Consider the following 17,932-nt stretch of genomic DNA (forward strand, 5'->3'; position numbering starts at 1 on the left):
GTGTGAGTCTTATCTATGTGTGTATGAGTGTCAGCTGTGTGTGTGAGTCTCAGCTGTGTGTATGAGTCTCAGCTGTGTGTATGAGTGTCAGCTGTGTGTGTGAGTCTTATCTATGTGTGTATGAGTGTCAGCTGTGTGTATGAGTCTCAGCTGTGTGTGTGTGAGTCTTAACTGTGTGTGTATGAGTGTCAGCTGTGTGTGAGTCTCAGCTGTGTGTATGAGTCTCAGCTGTGTGTATGAGTGTCAGCTGTGTGTGTGAGTCTCAGCTGTGTGTGAGTCTTAGCTGTGTGTATGAGTGTCAGCTGTGTGTATGAGTGTCAGCTGTGTGTGTGTGAGTCTTAACTGTGTGTGTATGAGTGTCAGCTGTGTGTGTGACTCTCAGCTGTGTGTATGAGTGTCAGCTGTGTGTGTGAGTGTCAGCTGTGTGTATGAGTGTCAGCTGTGTGTGTATGAGTGTCAGCTGTGTGTGTGAGTCTCAGCTGTGTGTATGAGTGTCAGCTGTGTGTGTATGAGTGTCAGCTGTGTGTGTGAGTCTTAGCTGTGTGTATGAGTCTCAGCTGTGTGTGTGAGTCTCAGCTGTGTGTATGAGTGTCAGCTGTGTGTGTGAGTCTTATCTGTGTGTATGAGTGTCAGCTGTGTGTGTGTGAGTCTCAGCTGTGTGTGTGTGAGTCTCAGCTGTGTGTATGAGTGTCAGCTGTGTGTATGAGTGTCAGCTGTGTGTGTGAGTCTCACCTGTGTGTATGAGTGTCAGCTGTGTGTATGAGTCTCAGCTGTGTGTGTGAGTCTCAGCTGTGTGTGTGTGAGTCTCAGCTGTGTGTATGAGTGTCAGCTGTGTGTATGAGTGTCAGCTGTGTGTATGAGTGTCAGCTGTGTGTGTGTGAGTCTTAACTGTGTGTGTATGAGTGTCAGCTGTGTGTGTGTGAGTCTCAGCTGAGTGTATGAGTCTTGGCTGTGTGTATGAGTGTCAGTTGTGTGTATGAGTGTTAGCTGTGTGTATGATGCTACCTTCATGTGCTATCAGAATTATCCTACTTCCCACTTCTGAAGTGGTAATTACGAGCAGGGCTGTCGTTTGGGAGGTTCTATTTATGTGTAATTGATCAATGATTCATTGTAGTAGTACTAAATATCATACACAGTATTTGACATTAAGATGACAGAAATGAGCATTAAGTAGGCCCTGCATCCTCTAACTCGCACTGGGCCCCATGCTTGGGACACCGCCAATTAGTGTAGACTTAGCACTAGGCAAAGGTAGGCAACCGACTTGAGCCCCCAGAATCCAAGGGGCCCCTAAAAAATTTTGCCTAGGGTCCCCAAATCACTAACTCCGCCCCAGCTGATTACTTCTGTGCCGTGTTCACATGCTTTGTTGTCAGAAAGAACATGAAACATGGACGACCCCAGGTTCATTCATACATATTTCTTTTTTCTTTTATTTTTACACCATAACATATTACTCAGTTAGCTAGCTTGCTGACGATAAGGGAATTTTGGTCAAACACAAGCTATTTTCACGGTGTAAAAATGTACAACATGTATAGACTGGTTGCTGATAGAGTACATAAATGAATATGAGCAAAGCAGCAAGTGCTAATTATTAATTAGCTGCAATTAGAAAAATGAACAAAACTGTCATTTAGTACAGAAACTGTACTCTCCTCCGCCATGTTGAAAGTTTAGGACTTCTCCCATCTCGGAAACTGGGGTATCAAAATTATCTCCGAGTTTCCTAGTCGGAATTACGACCTGAAGGGTCATTCATGTGAAACTACCTAGTGGGAAACTCGTATTTACAATAATTCCAACAGCACGTGAAGGTAGCATGAGTCTCAGTATGTCACCTATTTAGCCTAGCTAATTGTAATTAGTCACCTGGATTAGGGTAGGTGATTGGTTACAGTTATGTCAAATATATTTTTATAAAATGCATTATAGATTACTGTGATTTTGTTTATCAAATGTTAGAGTAAGATTCCTTAAACAATTTCAGTCATAAGAAGAACAGTGACTGGTTCAATTTTGTTCGAGTTAGAAAAAAAAAAAACACGCCGATGAGCCGTTTGGGAGCCGGAAGAGTCGACTCTTATTGGTGAGCTGATAAAATGATCTGACTCACCATCACTAGCACACGCGGAGGAGGCGTGACGGCTGCACCACTCCTTTATGGGTAATGAAGTTACTTACACAAAAAGCAGTACGTAGCGTTTGTGAACACTATCTCGAACCAATTTTAGTGGCTAAACCATGAGAGTATAAAGATTTTCTGCTTGTATTGGCTGTACGAACAGGTGTCATGGGCTGCGGCAAAATATCCAACCAGTCGATTTCATTTCCGGGCGCACTTCATTTCCCGTCATGCAAAGCGTCAGAGCAGCACTGAACGTACACGCAGAAGGTAAACAAGGCTGAAAAGCCTTCAGTGATAGCTGACAGTTTAGTAAATGGACGGGATGTGTTATATGTAGCATGCTGTTAGCTGCCTTTAAGCTCGGCTGTGGGTATCAGGATGTCGTCTGGGAGAAGGTAGATTCACTAACAAACGCCACGGAAAGGTATTTACAGCAGTATGTGCGAATTGTTTCGACCCTTAGTAACCTGCTGTTATTGCTGTGTACTGTTTCCAGGCGTGCAGCGATTACATCGTGGTGACATTCTGCAATGGAAAGAGCGAGGCGAGTTCAGTGGTGTAAATGGGACATTTCTTGGCAGCATTAGCACTGCGGATTTGTTGCAATGGGACCCATTCTGCAAGAACGGACAGCATCGACGATCCTGAAGAGAGTGTCAGTTAAAGAGAAGGTTAGAGTGAAAAATTCAGAAAATACTGCGATCGTTACCAGGTACGAGTCTTGGAGGGGGGGACTACGAAGGCTTTAGTCTTACATGTACTAGATGGTATATATACTGTACACTCCTGGGCAAAAAAAAAAAAAAAAAATACAAAACAAAAAACTGGGCCAAGCTCAAAATATCAAAATATTAAGCTTTTAATGGTCTTAACAACAAATCATTGGTCAGGAAATCAATAAGAATTAAACAAATAGATAAAGAAAGTTAGTATGTAAGAGCTTTTCCTTTGATTTCTTTAAATGTTTAAGCCTTGTGGTTCTTGATGGGCTTCATCAGGTGTGGTAGATCACCAAATAATGACTAATCTTTTAAGAAGAAAAAAAAAACATCCCAGAAGATATTTTTGGAAAATTTTGTACATCCAGTCATGATTTTACCTTTGCAACAACAGACTGTTCTTCTACTTTTGGCTGCTCTCGTTAGGGGTCGCCACAGCGGATCATTGGTCCACATATTTCATTTGGCACAGTTTTTACACCTTATGCCCTTCCTGATGCAACCCTCCCCAATGTTATCTGGGATGGGACCAGCAGTGGAACTGCACTGTCTTGTGTAACCCCAGTGGCTGGGGTCGGTTCCCTGGCTGGACCTGGGCCGCGGCGGTGAGAGCGCCGAGGCCTAATCACTAGTCCTCCAGGGGTCCATGTTTAAGAAGACTGTATAAGTGTATAAGTGAACCCTGTTTCTAGCTTTTCCCCAAACAGTTCACTGCAGCAAAAGTAAACCAGCAGATGGTTTCAGACAAGGTCTCAGGAGCGCATTTGTTTAATTCTTGCTAATTTCTGACCAATGATTTGTTGTTAAGACCATTAAAAGCTTAATATTTGCCATTTTGGGCTTGGCTCATTTTTTGCCCAGGAGTATAGACACTATTCTCACTGATGTTTTGTTTGTATTTTCAGCAACAATAAAACAGGAGGCAAAGTCGGCCAGAACCAGAAACCTCAGAATAAAACAAGCTCGTTGCATAAGAATGTCATTTCAGGACAGGACAGTGAGCCCTTGCCCAGAGCTGAAATTGTAAGTTTGTCTTTTTGTATACATGGAAAACATGTAAACATAAAATATAATTTTTTCATCTTTACTGTGATTTGTCAGAAGGGCCAACACAGGAATCGAACAAAGCATGTCAAGAGTCCTAACACTGGCACATACAAGATGCTACGGTGAGTTTGTCTCTTTAAAGTGCCTGTGTATTTAGGTATAATGTATATTTTTCACATACATCGTATGGTATATGTTTCCCCCAAACCTCTGATGTGCTTTGTCTGTTTACAGCACACAGTTTGAAACTGATGTAAGGCATCCAAGGTCCAAGCCATCTCCATCAGAATGGGAAGAGAAGAGGCAGAAGGTGCAGCACCAGTCCCCATGTTGCACTGAGGTTGAGCAGAACTATGCAGCCCGAGAAAAGAGCCGGCGTGCTTTGTCACTTCCGCTGGCTCCTCATCAGATCCGCTTGCCTGAAAATGTCCGAGACCTTGAGTCCCTGCGCCTCCTGGAGCACAAAGAGGATGACACAGACAGTGCCAGTGACCTGTCAGATTCAGAGAGGCTCCCTGTGCTGCCTTCTCCCTGCACCCCGCCTCAGCTCAATCTCAGAGCGGAAATCGTTGACTCAGTGGACCTGCATCCGCATATCCCAGGCCCCAGGACAGTACAAACAGAAAATGATAGCTACAGTTATCCTGATTTCCTACCTCCACCTTTCAACAGCTGGAGTCTGAGGCAGCTTGCCGTCTTCTTGAACACGGAGGGGAAACGCGCACCACGTCCCAAACCGGTTGGCCAGCTTGAGATGTTCCTGGAACGTCTGCTGAAGCTGGAGTGGCACCAAATCCAGACCATTCAGAATGAGAGCAGCCAACCCCCGGCAGCCAATGGACGTTCTAGAGGTCGTGCCCCTAATGGTCCACAGATAGCCAGCATTTCTCGGCCCCACACAGCACCTCCTACTCGCCTCAGCTCCCCCAAAAGCATGCGCCAGAGTCAGCGCTCTTTCCCTTTAATTCTTCTATCATCCCTGGGCAGCCCATCATCATGCCAGCTCTCTCGCTGCCTCTACTGCCATGTACGCTACCCACTGTGCAACGGCAGCTGTTCTTCATATACCTACCAGCGCCATTCCCGCCTCAGCCCACTGCTGGAGCGCAAAGCTTCACCCAGCATCGCGCACAAAAGAAGCAGTAGTGAAAGTAGGGCTTCAGCTTTGGAGAACAAAGCCATGGGTAGACCTCATTATCCTGTAAGCCCAAAAAGCCACCAAAAACAAATAGAGTCTGCTGGAAATCTGCAAAAAGTTTCTCAGGAACTGAGTATGAAGAGCAAAAGACAGCCTTCAGCCTGGAAAGGGCGCAATGGGAGGGCTGCTGAAGCAGAGAGTCACAAAGATCCACCTGTGGGAGCGAGAAGTGCACTTGACAAGCGCGTCGTTGCTGCTAATAAACGAGACTTCCGTCTTTCAGGAAAGAGGGAAGAAAAAGAAGGGCAGCAGACGGAGATTGGGGGCAGTGGTGCAATGGCTGGGGTTAAAAGAGTGGTCAGTGAAAATTATAGCATTAAAGGGAGCCGGGCAGATAGAAAGCTGAAAAATGCCTACTTGTCCAAGTAAAACGATTACAATAATCATGCATTAATCATCAAAAATGTACTTAACAGCCTGAGTGCACAGTATTGTGTCACAATAAGTATTATTATTTATTATTATTTATTATTATTACTTACCTGCAAAATAATATTTTGCCTTGCACTGTATTTACTAATTTACTTTAGTAGGTTTTTGGATAACAGCTGACTTTATGAGTTATGAAAGATATTTAAATTTTCTTAGTTTATCTTTTGTTTTGCAAATGAGGGTTATTTATTTAATATGTTAAGTTTAATAAATTATTTGGACATATGTCCTGGAAAAAGACAGTTCTTGTAAATGCTTACATTACAAGTTTGAGTAAGATGTGAACATTAGTGTGTTTTTTTTTTTTAAATGGTTTCTGCTATCTTGTTGCCAGCAATGTGTAATTTAAGGTTTGTTTGGACCTAATATAGTACTAATATACATTAAAGAATGTATATTTTTGAAATGAATAATGAATGTTTTGTAGTGGATATAGGTATTTTTGTATATAAGGGCTTTTCTCTGTTGAATTTAGGCAATCATTTGCTATTTTGTCTATATTCGTCTTATTTATTGCCCTTTGGTACTTGTTAAACAACATATATATTGCTTGAACATGTATTTTTTGGGCACTGTATTCTCTATTTTGAGCAATATCTCGTATTAGCTAGCTATAGTTTTCATATCATATTGTGTATGTTAAGGAATTGCAGTTGTTAATGTATGTTCTAGATCTTCAGTTTACAGTTTGTTAGGTAATATCAAAAATGTATCTTTAGTAGCATGTCTATTATTTCAGTATCCTTGTCTCTATTTTCCCCATTTTATTTCTCGGAAAAAGTGCATACAGTTGTTGTCTTTTGGTGCTGCATGTGTTAATTGTATTGGAAAAGTAATGGTAGTGACTGAACTGTCCTTAAGATTTATAGATGAACACCTTACTTGAATAATGTTGGATGGTGCCTGATTGAGGTAGTAGGCTACTTGCTACTGTATTTCTGCACTTCAGCTTTTAGTATTTTATTTTTAATGTTTGTGTGTCAAAGGCATTCAACAGGGAAAAAAACATGTTCATGTACCATCATGCTTTTGTTTTGCTGAGACAAAATGTCAATAGAACTGAATGCACTATTTTATGAGAAATGTTATAAAATTATTCATGACCTCATCAGATTATGTCTCTTATCTCTCCTTTGCATATCATTCTTTTACCCCTCAATTCATGGTGGTTTTACGGGATATTGAAATTTGTGTCCAATCAAATATAAATACAATTACAAACATGCTATTTACAAACGAATTAGACAAATTAAATTGGTAGAATATGTACAGTGCCTTGCGTAAGTGTTTCTTCCCTTAAATGTTACAACCTGGAATTGATACAGAATCTGCTGCGATTATATATCATGAATCTACACATAACCCATAACATTGAAGTGAGTAGAAAAATCTATATGTTCACATATCTATAAAATTATTTACAAATACAAAATGTGACAGCTGTGGTTGCATAAGTCTTCACCCCATTGGTATGAAACCCCTAAATTAGTTCTAGTGCAACCAATTGCTATCGAAAGTCACATAATTATTGGAAGTTGACCTGTGAGTTACTGAATTATCACATGATCTCAATAGAAATATACCTGGAAGGCCCTAGATTTGTTTAGGCAACATAGTTGGACAAACACCATGAAGAGCAAGTAGCTAACAAAACAAGTCCATGACAATATTCTGGAACAGTATCAATCAGGGATTGCTTATTAGAATATATCTAACATTATATATCTATAAACATGGGCCATCCCACAGAGCACCATTTAATCCATTATTAAAAGATGGAAAGAATATGGCACAACTGTGACACTGCCTAGAAGAGGCTGTTTACCAAAAGTCAGTGGGTAAGGAGGACGTTAGAGAAGCAACTATTTCAGTTCCACATTGTAACACTACAAAATATGGGAAAGATGCTTTCTACCATTTGTGAGGCCACCGGTTTCTCTACTGTAAGCACTGATTTCAATTTTATTGTTTCATCTGCCACTGCATTGCAACCATTATGCCTGCTCTTATACCAGACTTCAGATTCCTTTGTACTCTAAAATGCACCTAACTCCTTTATTGATCTGGTACACTGTGGAATAGCTCAGAAACCCACTTGGCCTGATATGCCTTAAATTAGGTCAGGTATTCGATACATTGCATTAAGTGGAGGATTGAGTTTTAACCTGGCCAAGGTGGCCTTTATGATGCCTTTCAGTTCATTAACGGAATTAGCCCTCTGCTGGCTCCTGTTCCTCCTTTGGTCACACCACAGTAGCGCTTGCCTTGCTTTTTCTAGCAGCACTTGGCATCATATCAGTTGTCTGGTTTACTCAGGGGAGCTTGCTGAATAGGCAATAGTTCTTTCTTAGCCTACGAGGCAGGTTATCTGTGTCGCAGTTGGCATAATGCTCCAATTAGCGCATGGCTGAATAAGTGCTTGTTAAGATGCTTCAGTCCCAAGCAATTTGAGCCATCAGGATTTACAGGAGCAACTCACCATATAGGAGACTAAGAAATTGGAAAAGTTTTTTGAAAAGTTATATTATTCACTTTGCATTTGAAAGTGCACCGCACACAAACAAAATTGCCAACACAAACAGTCGTACCATAACAATTTTGTGGCACAGAGGACAGCGTTTCAGTTCCAGGGTCCCCGGTTCAATCCTGAGTCAGGAACTGGCTAAGATAAACAGCCCATAGGTGTGAGAGAGAGTGTGAACTAGAACTAGTCTTAAATAGTTAGGCTTCTGAGGTCATGCTTGAGGTGATCACTTTGCTATTAGTATTTGGCTAGAAAATGAGCACACAAGGAAACTCCACTAGTTCTAGAAGCAGTCTGGAACATAAGGAAGAACATTATTACTGTGCATAGGTTTTTGTTCATACACTCTTCTGTCCTGGAAGTGGCTTCAACAGCTGTTGCAGCTGTTTCTTCCGATCATTCACACAGCCTGTTGCAACAGAGACAGCAAAATACAGAATAGCACAACTCATGTCATTAATATATGAAACTGAGAATTATACTGAGAATTACAAGAGAAATACAAGAAGATATTTGTCAGTGATTAATTTCAGATTTTCAGTAGCTCACATAGCTAAATGTACAATTACTAGCATGTAACATATTGATGATAATTTCTTAAACTACTGTTTAAATACTATTAAAATAATCACCAAGATGTGTGTTAGCTATTTGGTAGGTGCTTCCCAGAGCCTCCAAGCTCACGTCTTCCCTGTAGACTGGGCCATCATTCCACATGAGGTCAAATCCACCAACCTGCTTTTCTCTGCCACTGAGACTGAGAGTAAAAGCACAGTTCTGAATGGCACGGCATATTGTAAACATTTTAGGTAATAAAGGTGGTTGATTTAACATTGCATAAGTAGACTGCTCAAACTTCCAATATAAAACCAAGGTAATCCCGCAACATGTTTGCAACTGATAACACCACCAGTTTAGATATTTTGGCACATCATACCAGCCTTCCATGTCCACAATGTGCAACGTGTCCTCCAGCAGTCTGTACTTCAGCTCATAATCCTCTTGACTGCTGGCAGTGAGAGAGGGAGAGGCATTCACCTCAATCAACCACCTGCAATGAGACAAGCAGAATATAAAACATCTGTAAGTCAGTTTGCTATTGTGGGTGAACTTGCAAATGTACTATGTTTTAAAGGAACTGGGGGAAATAGAAGTAAAATATAAAAGATCTTTCACAGGGAACTTCATACAACAATTAGTATTACTGTTATGAGCTCAGTCTCACCCACTATACAATTAATGTACTCACCAAATGAATAACATAGTATGTACTATACGATTTAAGTACAATACTAGAAATGCTCCACAAAATGTGCAAATAATAACAATAACTATGACAACTTCATTATTTACTAATTTATTTTATTCACTTTTCATAGCATCAGTATAACAAGAAATGGACTGAGGGATTAATAAAAGACTATAAAAATGTTACAACAAACACAGATGTAAATGACAGTCCTTGATAAATTTAAGTTGAATGTTGAATTCATGGAAATTTGCATTTTTTTTATAACTTCTTATGCAATATATGCATTCATGACAACATCCAAAACTACAGCGTTCGCTAAAGCTTTTCTAAAGTCAAATTCAAGTATTTTTTCAGCACTATCCATGTATATATATATATTTTTTAGTATAATATATTTTAACATTTAAAATCAATATACAAGGCAGTAGCTAAGGAAGTACCAAAATGAGATGTCATGGTAGCATGGAAGGACACTACCCATCAGTCACAAGAGCATGTCACATGCCTCTCTAATCACCCTCACCTCTGTCTCGTTATGCCTTGTTATGTTATGTCTCATTAAGCACCGATTTAAGTTTTGTTGGCTGTGTTTCTTTGTCTAGCTTTTGTTGTGTGCAAATAACCAAAACAAGACTGTAAGCATGAACTTGGACTCCAGACAACAGACAAGAAACAAACCATAACATGGGTGATATTATGGTTTGTTTCTTGTCTGTTGTCTGGAGTCCATGTTCATGTTTATAGACTTGTTTTGGTTATTTGTGTAAACTTTTTAAACTTTTTAGTTTAATAAAAAGCCTGCACTTGCATCTGCCTCAGCTACCTGTTCCTGACAGAGATGTGGTTCTGATTCTGAACTCCTTGTACAATGCTAGCTAATAGCATGCTAACAATTTTATTTTAATTTATTGGAATACTTAAAAGTGTCAGTATGTCAAATTTATGTTGGCCATAGATTTGGCATAAAGAAAGATTTATCTTTCTGACCTTGCACTATGCTTACAGAAGTGGATAGCCCTTGTACGGTCTGAAACTTTCATTTGCTAGTTGATTTAAGTTGAACTGACATTATAGTTTTATAATGTTAGCAAGCAGGTACTTACTGGATACTGATATGCCTTCTGTAAAGTGTTAACTACTAACATGTAACTCCACTGAGAGAAAACTTTTAGCACTGCCGGCTCAGTGGGCACACAAAGCACACAATGCAGATAATACACACCAGGAACTTGTTGCAACATTAAGAAACTATGGAATGTTTTAATTTTCTACTGAATGTTATTTTAGTCCACTTCATGCATTTTCTTCATGTCTTTATCCAACCTTGAGTACATTCCAAATTAAGGCATTCAAACATCTGCATGAAAGCTGAAAATAAATCTACACTTGATGAGACACAAAACTAAATTAAAGTAGAGCTAATGATCATTTGCTTAAATAACAGATGAAAAACAATGACTTGACAACCAAGTAACACTTCTGAGAATTATGATGTAGATGCATAATAGTTATAAATGGGATAATAAGTGTTATAAATGCAAGGAGGAGTGAAAATGTTACAGTAAACAGAGTACTCACGGCTTAAGATCCTGGTCCAGCAGAATGTCATATCCATACAACTCAAAACAGTGCTTGTCGTTAATGATGACCTTCTGCACACTCAGTAAGCTGCGGATAAAGATGTTGTCAATGTCTTTAAAAAGCGCCTCCACTGCCTCTCTGCCATGCTTTGCAGTCAAGTAACGTCGCAACTGTTGCATCTGCCATTTGCAACCCTGTAAACAAAGTTAGACTTATTTATATTATACATAGCCAGTAGTGTACAATTTAATTTATATTCTGGTTCAAAAGAAATACTCTACAAATAAGTAATACTAAGATGATTAAGATGATTTAAAATGTGTGGTCTTCATCTTCACTGTGTGCACAATTATTAGGCAAGTCAGTATTATGCATATAATTCTACTATTAACCATATAAACCTTCAGGTGAAGTTTAATTGTTTAATGGGGAGGCTGTGGCTTAAAGTGATTATCACCCTATATAAGGTGTGTATAATTATTAGGCAGCTTCTCTACCTCATGAAAATGAGATAAAAAGAGACTGAAACTGAGACTGAAAAGTAAAAAATTGTAAAATGCCTATTGGAAGAATGCAGCACACTGCAGACTGCAAAACTATTGAGGCATGACCACTGGACAGTCAAACGCTGTGTTATGAATACTCAACAGAATCACAAAAATGTGTGAAGAAGAAAATGCAAAAGCTGACTGCAAAAGACTTAAGAAGAATAAAAGGTGAGGTTACCAGGAACCGGTTAGCCTCCAGTGCCAACATTTTTCAGAACTGCAACCTTCCAGGAGTGTCCAGAAGTACAAGGTGTCAAGTGGTCAGAGACATGGCTAAGGTATGGAAGGCTGAAACACGACCACCACTGAATAAGACTCACAAGCTGAAGAGTCATGACTGGGCCAAGAAATACCTGAAGACCGATTTCTCAAAGGTTTCATGGACAGATGAAATGAGAGTGACTCTAGATGGACCGGATGGGTGGGCCCGTGGGTGGATCACTAACAAGCACAGAGTACCTGTTTGAGCAAGGCTCCAGCAATGTGAAGGAGGGGTACTGCTATGGGCTGGTATCATTAATGATGAAGTAGATGGACCTTTTCGGGTTGACGATGGAGAGAAAATCAACTCCCAAACATACTGCCAGTTAGAAGAAGGCACTTTCTTCAAGTAGTGGTACAGGAAGAAGTCAGCAAAATTCAGGAAGGCCAATGCTCCATCACATACATCAAGGTACACCACTTCTTGGCTAGCCAGAAAAGGCATCAAAGATGACAGAATGATGACTTGGCCCCCTTCCTCATCTGACTTAAATCCTATTGAGAACTTCTGGGCCATTCTCAAGTGTGAGATTTACAGTCAAGGAAGACAGTTCACCTCTCTGGACAGCATTTGGGAGGTTGTGGTGGCTGTCAGCTAAAATTGATCATGGACAGATCAAGAAACCGACAGATCCATTGGATGGAAGGCTCATGGCAGTTATTGAAAAGAAATGTGGCTATATTCATCAGTGAATAGGTTTGAAGAGCAAAAAAAATTTTTTTTGTTAATTGTTATTTGTTTATTTATGTTATGTTAGTTATTTGTTGCATTTGTTAATTGTAATTATTTATTAATTAATTATTTATTAATAATTAATTATTTGTTAATAATATTTTAAGACTGAAGAATAAACAAGTGGAAAAAAATTATTTAGTTAATATTTAAATATTATTTAAATATTTAGTTGCCTAATAACTGTGCGCACTAATAATTTCCCCTGAGAAAGACTAGTCTCATTTTAAATTTTTAAACATTCTATTTTGATGTAAAATAAACATTTAGGATCAACTGAGACCACTGTATTTGTTCACCAATAAAATTAGGCTGAGAAATACCACTTGCCCAGTAAGTGTATGCGTAGTGTATGTGTGAATTCGTAACAAATGCAGAGGCATTTTTATAGACTAAACACATTTTTTCAGTATATCCTTTTCTGAACATAAATGAAAATTAATCTCATTTTTGCAAAAATTAATAAGGAGACAGTTACTGTATAGACTATAGTCATATAGTCGAGCAACCCATTATTATTAAAAATATCATTTCATATACTTTGTCCCATTATAGTAGACATGCAAAATGACATACTGGTAACATTGCAACATTGCTTACCTTCTCAGGATCGTAGTCCGGGGCCGTTTTCTGTACTGCCACATTAGTGAGATGGACATCTGATTGTATATTAAAGTTAAAGATGGCTCATTGATGTATTTCATACCTATAAATTATATTTGGTAAATGTGCAAATGCAAAACACAGAATGAGCACATACAAAGGATACACTGATCATCAATACTGCTAAGGGAGAACCTGGTGTTGGAGAATCTTGCAAAACCATCTCTATACAGCCAAGCCTTGAGTGGGAGATACTACAGAAATATAACATATGAGTTACTGTATGAGTTTTCATACCATTTTTACACATTTCCAATGGTGTCTAGTACAAATACACATATAAATCGCCTTATGGTGTAAATTAATCCTCCTCATCCAAGCACAATTCCAGAAGCTCACTTACTGAAGTTACAAGAACGTAGACTCTGAGGTCAAATTTTCTGCCTGTGAATAAATAAGAGCATTAATCAAAAAGCTATGACAATGCAAATTAGAAGAAGCCTTTATATGTCACATATACATTACAGCACGGTGAAATTCATTTCTTTGCAAATGTTCTTAAGGACTTGAACCCACAGCCTTCTGAACTGCTGAGCCACCACTGCCCAAGTAAAAATATTAAGTAAAAATTAAGGTCACCTGGCTGACGCACCATTAATGAGATAGGGGTTCTCAATGTAACGTTGGGCAACATGGCTCTCAACCTGAGCTTCATCTTTTTGTTCCTCAGAGCGGATTCCATCCTAGACAAAATAACAGCATTATTAGTTTCTTGCTGTTGAATGAATGAATACTTTCCTTGTTGTACGTTCCTAATAATTTGTTTCATTCTTTAATTAATTGAAACACAAACATCATTTATGGTTTGGCCACACCATGTTTCCAGAATATACATAAAGTGCACAATGTTAAAAGGTTCAGGCAGATATGCTATACCTTTTTCCATTCCATGATATCCTTTAGTTTCCGAAAAAGAAAAATTCCCTTCCCCTGTGAGCGAGCCACCTGCGTGGGATGTTAGAAGCTACTATTGAATTTTTATTAAAAAAAAAAACAAAACATACAGTACAGTTCATATGTAGACAATTACACAGTATTTAATGGTTTGGCTCTGTATTTCAGCACAGCAGAATTTGAAATAAAAGAATGAATATAAAATGAAGTTAAAGTGTAGACTGTCAGCTTGTTCCTGCAATAATGGCCAAGGTAGCATTGGCACATGGTGTTCTAAATAGTTTAAAAAAAAAACAACAACAACATAAAGTGCCCTGGTAAGATGTCGGGCCCCCAAAAGCCACCAGAACAGTTCTGGAGGGATGCACACCATGCAACAACAACACGCGAAGGGCTCGCATCTCACAAAACCAGTGAAAACTGACACCTATCTGATGCTTCTGATACAAGACAGACCCATATCTAAAAAGGATTCTGAAATGCATTGGCTGTTGGCCTTTGATGTGATTCAGTGATTGATTCCAAATCTTGAAATGTATCACCCAGTGTAGAGAACTACAAAAATGTTGAAAAAAGAAAAGTTTTTGGAATGCAAAGACAAGCTGGGAGACTAAGGACATGTATGATCTATCATGACATGTATGCACCAGTCATATATATATATATATATTTCCTGCATAGACTCACATAACGTACAGTTGACTGTAGAATTTGTTTCATGTAGTCTGAAATATTAAATTTTTTCAGCATCTGCTGTGCTGTTTTTTTCCACCGCTCTGAGTAGTTGACATCCCCACAGCAGGGACTAGTTTGAATCTAATTTGATCCACTAATACATATATTTTTAAAAACCTTCAATAATTATAATAAATATCATCAACTAATAGTGCATGCATGTATAGTTTCTTTAAGCTCTGCTTTTTCCTAAAAAGGTCCTATTCTACTTTCTAGTGTTAATAGATGTTGTTAATAAACAACAACACCTAAAAACTGTATTTCTTTAGTTTCTGGCCGTTTTTGACACCCCTGCTGAAGTGAACCCAAATCATTCCAGCAAAATTCCTCCCACAGCATAACAGAGCCACCACTTTTCCCTTTAACTTTTCACCCATCTGTATGTAAATAACTCTAATGAAAACTGACATTAAATCAGTTTACCCTGATAGACAATGCTTTATTCAAAAATCCAATGTGGAGAAACAACAAGAATTGTGTGACTCAGTTACTTTCAGAGTGAATTCTACAGTCAGTGTAAAATGTATCTCTGTGTATACGTGTAAGGGCTGTACACTTACCGGCTTCATAATCCAGATGTTGCCTGGACTTCTCTTAAACTCCTCAACAAAGAGATGGTACTCACTAGGTAGTTCGAACGTACGCGGAAAGAAATCACATTTAGCTGCTTCCAGGCGGCCAGCTTCACGTTCAAGTGTTTTTCTATAGCGCTTTAAGTTCTTCACCATCAGGTTCTTGCGTGTCAACTGCAAAGAAGAAACAACACCACTAGTATTAGAATTATCTTCTAAAAATTCATTCACATGCATTTCAAGTCTTAAATATTCTGGCAAATTGACAAATTTTTCTACATTTCAGTGAACACATATAACCAGTGGTCACTGATAGCTTTGCTTTCCTTGCTAACCTCATAGTGGTTTCGGAAATGACAAATTCTAACATGCTCCTCCATGTACGTGTGGTCAAAGTTCTCTCTGAGCCACCCCACATCACACCAGTTGAAGTCCCATTCTCCATCCCTATACAGTAGAGACAAAAAGGAACTGCGTTACATAAAGACTAAAGGGATATGACTCAGACTGCACAGCACACCAGAGTGTAGCGTTCTCAAGGAGCAGGTTCACACCACTGCTTTGTAAGACTCACTCCTTGACCTCCACCCAGCCTGGTCTCTGACGAAGAACATCCAGGATTGTGTTGGTCAGGCTACATCTGAAACGCACACAACTCCTCCCTTCCCTGTGATGAGAAACCGAAGTTTAGTAAAGTGTTCCTTAAGAAAAGTACGCAGAGACAGAGAGAGAGTGAGAGAGAGGGAGAAGTAGACAGACAAACAGAGCCAGCAAACTGCCCCAAAAACACATCAATTAGAAATGCATTCTATGAGAAAATATCAGCATCATGCCAGAATTTGATGACTACACTGACACTGATAAACTCCCACATATGCTGAGAGAGAGAAGTGAAATCATTAAATCATTCTACCCGCAGCCAAATTTGTGGTATCCTGGCATCATCTTAGGGACAAGTAGTGACGCAAGTCTTACAAATATGTATATTTTTAGAGGACTATTCCTGTTTTCTTCTGTGTCGAGTTCTGCATGTTCTCACTGTATTCACATGGGTTTCCTCCAGGTTCACTGGTTTCCTCCCACCTGCCCAGGCAGAAGGCTACGCTCAATTACCCCAAGGTGTAAATGAGTGTGTGAATGTCAATGTGTGTGTGATGGACTGGTGTCCCATCCTCGGACCCAGAGTTCTCGGGACTGGGCTGCGTATCCACCACAAGCCTGACCAGAATAAAGTGGTTACTGAAGAACAGCGAATAAATGAATATTCCCTTTTCCAGCCATCATTTTTCATAACCTGTTATTTCTTTTGAAGTAAACTTGTTATATTAACCTGTTACTAACCTTACATGTTCCTGCTTTGGCAATATTATAATGTGACATTTGTACCAATAAAGCATTATTTAACTTAAACTTGAGAAACAGATAGATAGAAAGACAGAACAATATAATGCTTTCCAATATGTAAGAATAAACAGACTCACCCATCTCTTCTCTTCTGGTAACTGTAAGCACCCTTGGACCCAGCTGCCTGCAGGAAATCACAAGTTTGCTTTAGTAACTTTAGAAGCTACAGGTTTTGAGGGGAAGAAATGCTAACTGTTAGCTATCAAGTACAGAGCAACCTAACTAATAACAAACAGTCAAGTTACTGATATATCACCAGCTAGCCTGCACTTAAAGTTCACACGTTCTTCTACCATCAGTCATGCAGTTGATAAAGTTATTTGGGTTCCTCATTCGCTTTTATTTCCCTACCTTGCTTTTCGACATAAGACAATTTGTTCTGCACAAGTTGTTTAATGTAAACAACTCTGTGCGCTCTTCGCCTTCTTAGTGGTGCTATGTTCGTTGTCACAGCAACCACAGACCGCGGCAAAGGGAGGCGTGTCGAGAAGAATGAACCACGCCCATGGGCGTGTCTGATAAGCGGGAGGGGCGGGGAAAGCTGAGTACAGGATGGCTCTGAGTCGTGTCCTAATCGAGGGCACGAACAGAATGCCGTCTTCTGAGGTGCCTTCATCTAGCTATAAGTTATTTGTAATTTGTAATTTTGAAGTAGGATTTTATTTCTACAACTGTATTGGCAGAATAGTCGCTCTATTTTCCCAAACTGTACTTTATTTCATCAAATATTTGGGGTTCGTGTATATCGGTATCTTGGCAACGTCGTATGACGCCTATTACTTTCAAAATAAAAGTCTTCGTCTCGCGTTCTCACTCCAGATTGATCTGATGTAAGGGACATTTTGCCTGAGCTCAGTATCCCACTATTTATTTATTTAGGTAGTGTTAAGCAATTTTGTTCTACTATTAATTTTCCATTCTTAAGAAAAATTTTGTGTTAAAAGATTTTTATTTTATAAATAACTGTCATATAGTCCTGCTGTATATAAAATATAAAATACACACAGACGGGTGTAAAGAAAAAGAAAAAAAGAAGTGGCCAAAGGTGCTGTTATGCAGTGAGGGCATTTCCTGTGGTCACCGCAAATCAATACTAATTTATTCAGACTGATTACCTTATAATGATCCTCTGATGAAATATATCTATCTGTATGGGAGTCGTCTCTTGCAGGATGACAGTGTTCCTGTCCACAGGGCAGTGACGAGTCACTGAACTGTCTGATGAAGATGAAAATGAT

General features: G+C 39.2%; 2 protein-coding genes across 5 annotated transcripts; one reads left to right on the plus strand and one right to left on the minus strand.

Moving 5' to 3' along the window:
- Positions 1-2,192: 2,192 nt before the first annotated feature.
- Positions 2,193-6,635, plus strand: fam217ba (family with sequence similarity 217 member Ba). 3 transcript variants are annotated; one of them, XM_053240978.1, is made up of 5 exons: positions 2,193-2,398; positions 2,628-2,843; positions 3,756-3,873; positions 3,955-4,019; positions 4,132-6,635. In XM_053240978.1, the coding sequence occupies exons 2-5, from the start codon at positions 2,737-2,739 to the stop codon at positions 5,462-5,464; spliced, it is 1,623 nt and encodes a 540-aa protein (XP_053096953.1). In that variant the 5' UTR covers positions 2,193-2,398; positions 2,628-2,736; the 3' UTR covers positions 5,465-6,635. The 3 variants fall into 3 exon arrangements, with proteins under 3 accessions (XP_053096953.1, XP_026775947.3, XP_053096952.1); XM_026920146.3 differs by having other exon boundaries at positions 2,195-2,398; positions 3,952-4,019; XM_053240977.1 differs by having other exon boundaries at positions 2,392-2,526; positions 3,952-4,019.
- Positions 6,636-6,695: 60 nt separating this feature from the next.
- On the minus strand, positions 6,696-17,172 carry ttll9 (tubulin tyrosine ligase-like family, member 9). Of its 2 annotated transcripts, XM_026921095.3 has the most exons (14): positions 17,046-17,172; positions 16,772-16,818; positions 15,865-15,957; positions 15,626-15,737; positions 15,279-15,464; positions 13,966-14,034; positions 13,682-13,772; positions 13,433-13,473; positions 13,196-13,283; positions 13,027-13,085; positions 10,882-11,078; positions 8,989-9,102; positions 8,684-8,808; positions 6,696-8,460 (listed from the first exon to the last, which is right to left on the minus strand). In XM_026921095.3, the coding sequence occupies exons 1-14, from the start codon at positions 17,058-17,060 to the stop codon at positions 8,390-8,392; spliced, it is 1,308 nt and encodes a 435-aa protein (XP_026776896.1). In that variant the 5' UTR covers positions 17,061-17,172; the 3' UTR covers positions 6,696-8,389. The 2 variants fall into 2 exon arrangements, with proteins under 2 accessions (XP_026776896.1, XP_026776897.1); XM_026921096.3 differs by lacking the exons at positions 16,772-16,818; positions 17,046-17,172 and having other exon boundaries at positions 15,845-15,953.
- Between the last annotated feature and the right edge of the window lie 760 nt (positions 17,173-17,932).

The sequence above is a fragment of the Pangasianodon hypophthalmus genome, chromosome 16 (genome assembly GCF_027358585.1).
Source record: "Pangasianodon hypophthalmus isolate fPanHyp1 chromosome 16, fPanHyp1.pri, whole genome shotgun sequence".
Lineage (NCBI taxonomy): Eukaryota > Metazoa > Chordata > Actinopteri > Siluriformes > Pangasiidae > Pangasianodon > Pangasianodon hypophthalmus.

Coding starts and splice junctions, on each gene's coding strand:
- fam217ba (XM_026920146.3), top strand. CDS start 2,737: ATGGGACCCATTCTGCAAGAACGGACAGCATCGACGATCCTGAAGAGA. Junction 3,874..3,951: donor CCTTGCCCAGAGCTGAAATT/GTAAGTTTGTCT, acceptor GTGATTTGTCAG/AAGGGCCAACACAGGAATCG. Junction 4,020..4,131: donor GGCACATACAAGATGCTACG/GTGAGTTTGTCT, acceptor GTCTGTTTACAG/CACACAGTTTGAAACTGATG.
- ttll9 (XM_026921095.3), bottom strand. Junction 13,773..13,965: donor ATATCATGGAATGGAAAAAG/GTATAGCATATC, acceptor TATTTTGTCTAG/GATGGAATCCGCTCTGAGGA. Junction 9,103..10,881: donor CTGGACCAGGATCTTAAGCC/GTGAGTACTCTG, acceptor GTCTCATTGCAG/GTGGTTGATTGAGGTGAATG.